The sequence below is a fragment of the Oncorhynchus tshawytscha genome, linkage group LG09 (assembly GCF_018296145.1).
Source record: "Oncorhynchus tshawytscha isolate Ot180627B linkage group LG09, Otsh_v2.0, whole genome shotgun sequence".
NCBI lineage: Eukaryota > Metazoa > Chordata > Actinopteri > Salmoniformes > Salmonidae > Oncorhynchus > Oncorhynchus tshawytscha.
In genome coordinates, this window is record NC_056437.1 from 75,247,453 (window position 1) to 75,259,826 (window position 12,374).

General features: G+C 42.2%; 1 protein-coding gene across 1 annotated transcript; it reads right to left on the reverse strand.

Annotated features, from left to right (window-relative positions):
* Positions 1-317: 317 nt before the first annotated feature.
* LOC112246021 (homeobox protein unc-4 homolog) lies at positions 318-4,284 on the reverse strand. Its single transcript, XM_024414283.2, has 3 exons — positions 3,727-4,284; positions 3,037-3,212; positions 318-1,492 (listed from the first exon to the last, which is right to left on the reverse strand). The coding sequence occupies exons 1-3, from the start codon at positions 3,980-3,982 to the stop codon at positions 470-472; spliced, it is 1,455 nt and encodes a 484-aa protein (XP_024270051.1). The 5' UTR covers positions 3,983-4,284; the 3' UTR covers positions 318-469.
* Between the last annotated feature and the right edge of the window lie 8,090 nt (positions 4,285-12,374).

Below are 12,374 nucleotides of genomic sequence, written 5' to 3' on the forward strand. Positions count from 1 at the left end.
CTCATTTCAGTGAGGCTTATAGATGAATACATTTGTTAAAGCAATACACAAAATACAACGTCAGATTTTAGCAGAAAGCGCTACCTATACCCACTATACGGGCTATTTAAGGTCTCACACGGTTTGGATGCATTGTATACAATCGATTTATTTATGAAAACCTTACATATATAAATATTATAATACTTTTACAGCCTTTGAGGATTTTTGTGGTTTTTATGTATTTTTACAGTTCGTTACACAGGGGGGCGGGGGGCTTGTACTACTACCACCACCACCACACACACGTGCACATATACACACGCACGCACGCAGCAAACACACACACGGTTATAACCCATCATCATCAGAAAATAGGCTATATATGTCATCTTTGAAATGAAAGTTTATATTCTAAGACGTGATTGAGCTTTGGGCAAATGAAAGGTGTTGTTGACGCTATCAATATTTTTTCTCACCTATAGGTCTATTATTCCATACCGACATCTTGAGTCTCTGTCTTTGTCTCTGGTGGACAGTTGGTTGTCACAGACTCGGAACTCTCTGGGTAGTCTTTTACAGACTGCTCTTTTTTGTCTAATGGCAGATACTTTGAATCATCATCATCTTGGAAATATGTTGCACTACAACTGGCTGAAGGCTGACTACAGTTGCTACTGGAAAAGGTAACAAGGCCTGGGCTGTTCTGTGGGGAACTAGTATTTTTCGCGGTAAAGTTGACCTGCACTTTGATTGCTGTTGCGTCGTTGAGATTGTTGGACTCCTTGTGGTTTTTATGTCCAGTATTGGCAGATAAGCTGCTGTCATTCACTAGGGTTCTTTGTGTGGAGTTGTCAGTATCTGAGTCTGGTGGTGTTGTCTTCAAAGCAGTCTGATGAACAAGGAATCCAAGCGGCTGGGTGATAGGATAGAGTAAGAAATGTCCTTTCCCTATCAAAGGCCGCGAAGAAGGTAAGGCAGAAAATCCATCTATGTTCGGTTTGCGCCTTGGTCTGGAGTCGGATAGAAGGCTTTCTACGCTGAATGGGTTCAGCTTCTGAAGGGTGGAGGCTCTGCTGTTGGCGCACATGCTTGACTGTTGACTGCTGTCGGACGAGTCCAGCTCGGATCCACCAGCATCTTGGTTCAAGTGTCTTTGGTTCTGGAGAGTTTGTGGTGTTTGGTCACAGCTCGATTGGGTTTGGTTTCGGCCTACAGAGTCACAATGTGGATTTTGTTCACTGTCTGTCACTTGTGACACTCCACTGTCACTGTCAGATCCTGGGGTGTGAAATAGGTCCCCTGACAAAAGTTTATTCTGGGACCTCAACAGTCTTCGCTCCTGCTTCCTCTTCTTTTTCTCCATCCTCTCCAGTTCTCGCCTGGCGATCTCCTCCGCGTCCATGGGCTCTCCACTGCATGTTGTTGGGTGGGAGTTGTGAGCTGGTCGCCCTGGACCCTTCTTTGTGTTTTCTTTTTTCCTCCACTTAGCTCTACGATTTTGGAACCATACCTGCATATTAGAGAAACAAATCATGTTACCCACGTTCAAAAAGAAGTCCACTCTTCTTTAAAAAAAAATACATACAAAGTAATAATAATAATTCAGGATAATACTTGTGTGAACCATTGGAATAATGTTTTGTAGATGGTTCCAAATTACACAAAACCAAAGAACAAAGCCTCTTGCTTGTAGGCCTACAATTGTTTATTATCAGATGCGATGACAAAAATACGCATATTTATTTTCCAATTCGACCTACAATTATTCCGTGTGCTTGTGCCTTCTTCATTATTCAATTAAAAGTTAAATGCTGTCTGTCTGATCTGGAAAATGCTCCATGAAAACATATATTTCACTTCATAATAATACATGGTTTAATATGGTTACAAATACTCAAATTTCCCCCAACACTAACTGCCTAAAAATTGCTAAAGTGACATGCCAAATATAGGACTAGACCAGCATTTCCCAAACTCGGTCCTCGGGACCCCAGGGGGTCAACGTTTTGTTTTTTTCCCTAACACCACACAGCTGATTCAAATTATCAAAGCTTGATGATTAGTTGATTATTTCAGCTGTGTATTGCTAAGACAAAAAATAAACGCTGGTTTAGTCCTATATTTGGCATGCCACTTTTGCCATTTTTGGGCATTTTCTCTGTGTATAACACAATATACATATGAGCTTTTGGCATCAGAAGTGCAAATGATCACAATAATAAGTCCACGTGCATGGACATTTGACTGATGAGGATAGATGTGGGAAAAGATGTGTCCTTTATAAAAATGTACGGCTTGAAAATGTATCAATATTCAAGTTCAGAAATGTATGTGTATACTTGGGTGTTCTATCGGTTTATATAGGAAAATACAAGTGAAAATACTGAATGTGCATACGTCGATGTATTCATTTTGAGTATGTTTGAGTGCAAGTAATATAGCCTTGCCGGCTGAATCTACACAATTCATATTGAAATCAAGTACAGCAAATGAACTGACCATTCCATGGCTTAGCCATATTTAAAGTATTTCTCCTTGAACCAGAGGTCCTCTTTATACTCGGTTTGCTGCTCGTATCACCCTTGATTTCGAAGACTGTATCTCTATAAATATATCGTATATTGTGTTATCTAAATAAATATTCACGTTTGATAATGTTTTCCTTTTTAAAATAGTGAAAATGATTTGCTTTCATTTGCAGTTTTGAAGCATCGTACTGTATGTGTATATATATGAGGCATCGTACTGTATATATATATATATATACACAGGCATCGTACTGTACATACTATAATAGGCCTTTATGTGCCTATATTACACGAGCTCCCTGCGGAGTTGTTGGTCACAGTACAAAACAACAAAGATACAGGAATTACAGGACAGCTATATATCTAAAAGAGACTATTGTAACATATTTGTGTAAGAGACATGGGGAATAAATAGGCCTACTTTCCTTTGTTCAAACAGCCTATCAGTGTTTAAGAAACATTAGGCTACACATCATAACAAACCAACAACAGTGAATTCCAAAAAGTGGACATGGTTGATATTTACCTGTACCCTCGATTCTATCAAGTCCAATCTCAGAGCCAGTGCTTCCCTCATGAACACGTCGGGATAGTGACTCTCATTAAAAGCCTTTTCTAATTCTTCCAGTTGCCAACCAGTGAAATTTGTACGAGTACGTCGTCTCTTACAACCAGGGCTATCCTTGTCTGGGTCACACGAATCTAGCATGAGAATACAAAACAAGAGAGTGTGTGAGAGACGCAAAAGTAGTCGGCATGAATTTTTGTAAGTTAACGTTCTTTCTGTGGTCCTTTATAAAGAAATGAATCAAATCTAGTCTAATAAATTGGGCTATTATGTCAGTTTTCGATGGTAAGAAAATATCAGTAATAATAGACTATTAATCATACAATATTGATCCTATTAATAATAACAATAACACATTAAAACATTCTACTAACAATAGAGAAATAGTGATGTTTCCCACCCTGTCACAACACAAGGGGGTTTCATGTTTGGAGTTGAGCTCCTATGCTGCTCTCCACTGAAATGAATTGCATAAAGCCTAAATTTGAAAGCAGAAGAAGCGTCTTTGTTTCTTAGGATTTGGATTCCCTCTTTAACGCTTTATGGAGAGGATATACAGGACAGGATATACAGACACTTTCAGTTCTTTGTTTAGTCCTTTGATCTAGAGCCAACCTTTTGATAAGTATTGTATTTCGTTTTGCTTACCTGTCAACTTGTACTGCTGGTTATCTCCATTCATACCACAGCCAGACAAGAGGGGGTTTGAATTAACCACTGAAGCTGTGCAGGAACCATTAAGTAATCCGTCTATTGAAAAAGGAACTGCGGCCGCAGATTGAAGTTGATGACCGGCTAATTCGTAAACATGATGGTGGCTTAGATGGTACGGAAAGCCCACCATCCCGCCGAGAGAGCCTCCGAACTGGGCATGAGGTGGATCCAGTATCCTGCTGTCCATCATCTCCTAGGCAAAAGGAAACGACGTCTGGAGGCTGGTGCTGTGAATTTAAAAAGCATGCAGTGAGTGTGGCCAGCGAGGAGGGGACATGATGTGGAGGGAAGGATGAGCTGTACTTTATCAACATGAACCTTCCAATAATTAGCCTAGGCTTTGGGAATTTGAGACCAATGAGAAACGGTAATCGAGTATGACGTCAGAGGCGCGGTCTGCAAACGCTTTCCATATCGATTGCTAATTAAACCTGACATCCACCTCAATAAACAATATCAGAGCTGTCACAACAAGACAGGAGGGCTTTGATAAGAACTACATCACAACTACACGGGGGACCACCAAGAGAGAGTGATCAGATTGTATCCCAGTAAAAGGTGAAAGAGATGGACTAATTTCGAACGCTCGCTTCCACATCGAAAATGACGGAGGCTAGTCACAGTTTTTGGTCAACATGTTGTGGCGTTTTAAATGTTTACTCTCTCTAGTAATCGATGCCGAGTTACAAATACCCTTATTTTACACAAAGACATTTATCATCCAACGCGGTCAAATTTGATTCGAGACTAGAACCAATTCGCGTGCAATATAACGGGATGTTGATGAAAGGGGGCGATCGACTCCTCAGCCTGCTGTCGATAGGCTGATTGAAAAAAGGCAGATGTTAAGTTATTAATTACATCACACACTAATTAATCTTCTGCTAATAAGAGGAACGATGTTAGGAAGAAATGTGAACCCTTATTCCCCAGCACTTATACTGTAATTAATGAGACTTAATTTAGAAATGTGTGAGAATTTTTCCCAGGTTTACAAAGTAGCTTCTTGTGTATACGGTTTTGTAGTTATTGTTATATATATTTTTTTGGTAGGCTAGTTTTGAACTCATGTAGGCAGGTAAATGCTGTCTTTATGAGACAAACAAATCAAACATTGTAGCTAGATGTGCAGCACCAGTGTGTCATCTGATATCTCTCTCTCTCTCTCTCTCTATACTATATATATATATATATATATATATATATATATATATCTATATATATATATATATATATATATATATACAATAATTGTATTATATTTACCTTTATATGCCTAGAGATGATTTATTCTCGCAGTTCAAAATAGACTCATCTCCGGTGAAAACTGAGGACATTTATGATTGTGTAAAAGGTTAACAAAAATGTATGACCATAGTCTACTGCGGGGAAGCTCCGAACCATTCATTTTTGTTACATTATGCTATTTGTCCGGAGACCTTCATAGTACTAGTTCATGTTTCCCCACTCGCTTATGTACAGAAATGTGTTGTGAATAAAGCGAATCAATCCTGTCTAAGTAGGTCTAGTAGTTATGTCTCTCTGCTCTTTAGGCTACAGAGAAAATTAATTTGACTTTATTTATCCCACGTCTGGTGCTGTCATAATGTTAATCTGAGTGAAATTTCGCTCCCCACTCACTCCCTGACCCTTGGCAACCCGGATTGGCGTGTTGTAATAACCCGAATCTCTCAACAGAAGCCGTGATAATTGTTACCTTATTAGCATGCAAATTGTTTAATTAATATTATTATGAGGAAGTATATAATCCGTTCGTCACTTGACCTCAAGCCCAAATAGCACCCCTCTGCATTTCAATGTGTACATTTTAATGAACTCCTTAGAAATGTCTCAGGATCTGGCCGTTTTATCCCTCTCCCCTACAAAGATGTGGTTAGAGTTGCCTCAGATGCCTTTTAACTAAGTTTATCATGTTTTACAGATGTTTTATGAATAATTCCAACCATTCATTTATTTTTTGAACATCTAAAATTCAATAATTGCTTCTTGTCAATTCTGATCGTAACCCCATCCAGGCGCACGGGCTCAGTGAAAAGCAGCCCTTGACACGCAGTCCCGGGAGACATTGCATTTAAATCCGTTTTTCTACAACCGGGTGACATTGTCAGATCCTAGCTTTAATTAACCCGATAATAAGACGAACAAGGCTTGCATTCAGTGCCGCTACAGGCCTGTCTTTTCATTTGAATTCAAGAGTTTCATCAACAATTTAACTGGCCTTGGTCGATAGGACATAAAGGTTCAGTAAAATAATAGAAAAGTGCCTCAGAGTCAGCACCCTAAACTGCAGAACAATAGACTCTTAGGGAAAAAAGTGCTATATAGAACCTAAAATGGTTCCTCGGCTGTTACCATAGGCTTTCTCTATATGATAGCCCTTTGAAGAACCCTTTTTGGTTCCAGGTATAACCCTTATGGGTTTCATGTAGAACCCCTTTCCACAGAGGGTTCTACATGGAACCCAAAAAGGTTTTACCTGGAACTGAAAGGGTACATGGAACCAAAAAGGGTTCTCCTACGAGGCCAGCTGAAGAACCCTTTTGGAACCCTTTTTCTCTAATAGTGTTTTATAGAGCTGGTAGCTTAGCCAATATGGCAAGTAGACATACATTGGTTCATGTGATATTTGTCTACCTTATTGTTGCCTTTACCACCTGATCTTAAATAGTGACTTTCTTGGATAAACCCACATGCGGATGGAAAAGGTAGCTCCCTACACATCCATCCCTGACCTGCAGGTCAACCATTGGCACAAAAGGCCTGTCTTTTATTTCAGATTCATTGAAAGAAACTGGCTTAAATCACACATTTGAAGATCTCAAATCATAATTACTGGAGACCATCAAAGCAGCAGATGAGAAAACAAATAGGCCTATTTAGCCTACCATCTAAAATCAGCAAAAAAAAAAAAAAACAAACGTCCATTTTTCAGGTCCCTGTCTGTAACGGGTTTCGTAGGTGGAAGAAGGTGTGGACCAAAGCGCAGTGTGGTACATGTTCATGATTTTAATAAGGGAACACTGAAATACGAAACAACAACGTGAATAAATGAAAAAAACTAAACAGTCCTGTATGGTGCAGAAAACCACTAAACAGAAAATTAAACACCCACAACCAAAATGGGGAAAACAGGCTACCTAAGGATGATTGAATCAGAGACAACAAACGACACCTGCCTCTGATTGAGAACCATACTAGGCCAAACACATAGGTGCGGACTCCCCAAAGGTGCGGACTCCGGCCGCAAAACCTGAACCTATAGGGGAGGGTCTGGGTGGGCGTCTGTCCGCGGTGGCGGCTCTGGCGCGTGACGTGGACCCCACTCCACCATAGTCTTGGTCCACTCAAGTGGCGCCTTGGGAGCGGCGACACTCGCCGCCGACCTCGGACTCGGGACCCTTGCCGGAGTGAAGGGCGATACCGTCAGCGCCTGACTGACGGGCGGCTCCGTCAGCTCCTGACTGACGGGCGGCTCCGGCAGCTCCTGACTGACGGGCGGCTCCGGCAGCTCCTGACTGACGGGCGGCTCCGGCAGCTCAGGACAGACGGGCGGCTCTGGCAGCTCAGGACAGACGGGCGGACCTGGAGGGAGGAGACGGAGAGACAGCCTGGTGCGTGGGGCTGCCACAGGACCCACCAGGCTGGGGAGACCTACAGGAGGCCTGATGCTTGGAGGAGGCACCGGAAGGACCGGGCTGTGGGGGAGCACTGGAGCCCTGGTGCATACCACTCGCACCTCTCCCTTAGGCTCAATACCCACATTCGCCCGGCACGGGCGGAGCGCACGTATAGGATGCACTGCACCCTCCCTCCCAGCGCCTCGGAGACACAGCACGAGGAGCCGTACTGGAGACCAAACACGCTGGGCCGGCATAACACACCCTTGCTGGATGCCCACTCTTGCATGGCACTTGCAGGGGCTGGCCTATAGCCCACCGGGCAATGAGCGCGTACTGGCGACACAGTACTGACCAGTACTGCGCTTCTTCTGGTAAGCACGAGGAGTAGGCTCAGGTCTCCAACCTGACTCTACCACACTCCCGTGTGCCTCCCAAAAAAAAAACATTTGAGGGGCTGCCTCTCGTGCCTGTCGCGCTGCCGTGCTACCTCCTCATATCGCCGCCGCTCAGCTTTCGCTGCCTCCAGCTCTGCCTTGGGGCGGCGATATTCCCCAGCCTGTGCCCAGGGTCCCTTTCCGTTCAAAATCTCCTCCCATATCCAGGTGTCCAGAACCCTCTGCTCCGGGTCGATACCACGCTGCTTGGTCCTTGGTTGGTGGGTGTTTCTGTAACGGGTTTCGTAGGTGGAAGAAGGTGTGGACCAAAGTGCAGCGTGGTACGTATTCATGATTTTAATAATGGAATACGAAACAACAACGTGAATAAACGGAAAAAACGAAACAGTCCTGTAAGGTGCAGAAAACCACTAAAACAGGCTACCTAAGTATGATTCTCAATCAGAGACAACGAACGACACCTGCCTCTGATTGAGAACCATACCAGGCCAAACACATAGAAAAAGAACATAGACTACCAACCCCATCTCACTCCCTAAAACAAAGACATAACAAAGGAACTAAGGTCAGAACGTGACACTGTCTTTCAAAGATAATTCGTAAATATCCAAATAACTTCACAGATCTTCAATGTAAAGGGTTTAAACACTGTTTACCATGCTTGTTCAATGAACCATAAACAATTCATGAACATGCACCTGTGGAACGGTCGTTAAGACACTAACAGTTTACAGACGGTAGGAAATGAAGGTCACAGTTATGAAAACATAGGACACTAAAGAGGCCATTCTACTGACTCTGAAAAACACCAAAAGAAAGATGCCCAGGGTCCCTGCTCATCTGCATGAATGTGCCTTAGGCATGCTACAAGGAGGCATGAGGACTGCAGATGTGGCCAGGACAATAAATTGCAATGTCCGTACTGTGAGATTCCTAAGACAGGGAGATAGGATGGACAGCTGATCATCCTCGCAGTGGCAGACCACGTGTAACAACACCTGCACAGGATCGGTACATCCGAACATCACACCTGCGGGACAGGTACAGGATGGCAACAACAACTGCCCGAGTTACACCAGGAACGCACAATCCCTCCATCAGTGCTCAGATTGTCCGCAATAGGCTGAGAGAGGCTGGACTGAGGGCTTGTAGGCCTGTTGTAAGGCAGGTCCTCAATAGACATCACCGGCAACAACGTTGCATATGGGCACAAACCCACCGTCGCTGGACCAGACAGGGCTGGCAAAAAGTGCTCTTCACTGACGAGTCACGGTTTTGTCTCACCAGGGGTGATGGTCGGATTCACGTTTTTCGTCGAAGGAATGAGCGTTACACCGAGTCCAGGACTCGGGATCGAGCGGGATCGATTTGGAGGTGGAGGGTCCGTCATGGTCTGGAGCGGTGTGTCACAGCATCATCGGACTGAGCTTGTTGTCATTGCAGGAAATCTCAATGCTGTGCGTTACAGGAAGACATCCTCCTCCCTCATGTTGTACCCTTCCTGTAGGCTCATCCTGACATGACCCTCCAGCATGACAATGCCACCAGCCATACTGCTCGTTCTGTGCGTGATTTTCTGCAAGACAGGAATGTCAATGTTCTGCCATGGCCACCGAAGAGCCCGGATCTCAATCCCATTGAGCAAGTCTGGGACCTGTTTGATCGGAGGGTGAGAGCTAGGGCCATTCCTCCCAGAAATGTCCGGGAACGTGCAGGTGGCTTGGTGGAAGAGTGGGGTAACATCTCACAGCAAGAACTGGCAAATCTGGTGCAGTCCATGAGAAGATGATGCACTGCAGTACTTAATGCAGCTGGTGAACACCAGATACGGACTGTTACTTTTGACTCTCCCTTTGTTCAGGAACACATTATTCCATCTCTGTTAGTCACATGTCTGTGGAACTTGTTCAGTTTATGTCTCAGTTGTTGAATCTTGTTATGTTCATACAAATATTTACATATGTTAAGTTTGCTGAAAATAAACGCAGTTGACAGTGAGAGGACGTTTCTTTTTTTGCTGGGTTTATAGACCTACTGTATGCTACTTGTTGTAGGCTACATGTCACATCATCTTCACAGCCTTGTATATGTCACATCATATTCACAATCTCTTCATACTATGTTGTGAGCGTTGAACCAGATGACATCAAATCACTCCTTCGATCACAGATGTTTAGAAATGTGAAGAATGAAGCATGGCCTGTGACCGCACACAGTGCATATCAAACTTGTGTGTCTGTGTGTGTAGGCATCTGTCTGTCTGTCTGTCTGTCTGTCTGTCTGTCTGTCTGTCTGTCTGTCTGTCTGTCTGTCTGTCTGTCTGTCTGTCTGTCTGTCTGTCTGTCTGTCTGTCTGTCTGTCTGTGTCTGTCTCTCTGTATGTCTGTCTGGGTCTATGTAGGCCTTTGTTTATAGGGCTAGACTATGTGAAAGCATCATAATAAGGGCTATAACACTGTCATAACATATCATGACAGGACAGGTTATTATGAAAACAGATTTGACACTGTCTGAAACGATCCATTAAAGCCAGTTTTCTAGCTTTGAGCATAGTCAACTGACTGTTTATAGCCTAGCCCATATGACAGAGTGTTCAAGTTAAGTGTACTGTTTTTGCATCACACTATCTTTAGGCTATAGAAGTGTGGAGGACAAAACATTACTGTCTTCACTGATCTTCCACTGAGGTTTGTTTTCCTGTGTTCACTCTTGGTAACTGCAGGTGACAGGGCAATGGTAATGATGTGGACAGGGAGTTCCCGGCACCTGAAGATACAAAATCAGTCCTTCAACTCCAAACTTTCCCCCTGACAGAAAATGAGCATGTGTGGGCAAGTAGACATGATTGACCCTATTAACATCAGGTATTCAAATGTACCACCCCGAAAACAAACAAACTAATCAAACCAGCCATCTAACACTGATGCCTACTTTACCAACATTACAGAAAATCAAATTCATGTTTAATTAGGCTAGCAAATTAATAGGCAGCAGTTGAGGAGTTTAATTACTCAATTAACTTCATGCAAGTACATTTTTAACTATCTAAATTAAGTTGCACATTATTTGATTTGATGATAATTATAGAATTAAATCTAAATGAATTGTTGGTGGATAATTTGATACGATGAACTAGATGCAATTCCAATTAAACAGTAGAAAGCATTGGTTGCCATGTTAAGCTACCAAATCCTTTGATTCGTTTTTAAGCAAGAAACTCTGCTTCTAAATTTTCTCTGATCCTGAAAATTCTCTCTCTCTCTTAATCCCCACAATTAAAAGTTTCCTCCATCTAATTATCTGTAATTGTGCTGCTGTCAAAGTAGAATGGAGAAGTGAAAGCGATTGATTTGGACTTTTAATTCACTTCATTTCTGATAGAAGAGAAAGTAATTCCCTTCAAATTACCTCATTCAATTCTGACACCCTAATGCCCTTCAAAATCTTTTTACTCACCGCATTTATATATTAAAATGAATCTAAAATGAGTACTGCCTCGTAATAATAATAACCAAACTTCCATTAGAATAATAATTTCATTTCAATTAAAACTGACTTATCACCTTTGCTAAAACGTGCTTAATATGCCGAAAATTATCAATGCTTGAAGGAGCCCAAACTGGGGAGTCTAATTGTAATCAGCAAATCAGAGGTGCTTGTCGCTCCCGTGCCTTTGCAGAAAAGCAGTTCGGAAATAGAACTAATTTACTCAACTCCCCCGGGAAATCCGCTCAACAGATTAACATTTTCAAAATATAGTAATGATATAATTTGAGAAATGGTGACGCCAATTTGTGAGAAGCCTTTGTGCAGAATAATTTGCATTTTTTTTCACCGCCTGCATTTTCCCTGTTAATTACAGCTCCGCAGATGAAGGGTGTGCAGTTTGACTCATTGCTTATTATTCAACTTCAATCTAGTAATTTAACACTACAGGAAAAAAATGTCTCTCCAAATCTTCAGCTAACCCCATTTAAATCCGAAAGTGCCTCCGATGTGAGGAAATTTGAATAGGTACCTTTTTAAATGTCTGGTAAGTGCTGATATGTATGTATGTATGTATGTATGTATGTATGTATGTATGTATGTATGTATGTATGTATGTATGTATGTATGTATGTATGTATGTATGTATGTATGTGTGTGTGTGTGTGTGTGTGTGTGTGTGTGTGTGTGTGTGTGTGTGTGTGTGTGTGTGTGTGTGTGTGTGTGTGTGTGTGTGTGTGTGTGTGTGTGTGTGTGTGTGTGTGTGTGTCTGTATGTATGAACAGTGTGTGTATATATAGCCTTATATGTAGGAGGGAGGTTGCAATGTATGTAGTCTACTTGAAATTATGGAGTGAGAGAGATAGATACATTGGGAGACACAATAAGTTAGTTTTACATTAATATGATTTTTGATTGCTTTGCTTGATACAATCAAACATTGCGGTATCATTGGCTGCATTTACACAGGCAGTTCTGATCTTTTTTCCACTAATTGGTCTTTTGACCAATCACATCAGATCTTTTCACATCAGATCTTTTTCAGAGCTGATCTGATTGAT

Bases quoted from the DNA above. Each gene is read 5' to 3' on its own strand.
- LOC112246021 (XM_024414283.2), bottom strand. From the start codon at position 3,982: ATGATGGACAGCAGGATACTGGATCCACCTCATGCCCAGTTCGGAGGC. The intron at 3,213-3,726 runs GTAAGCAAAACG...TTCTCATGCTAG, and splicing joins CCAGCAGTACAAGTTGACAG to ATTCGTGTGACCCAGACAAG. The intron at 1,493-3,036 runs GTAAATATCAAC...TCTAATATGCAG, and splicing joins TGATAGAATCGAGGGTACAG to GTATGGTTCCAAAATCGTAG.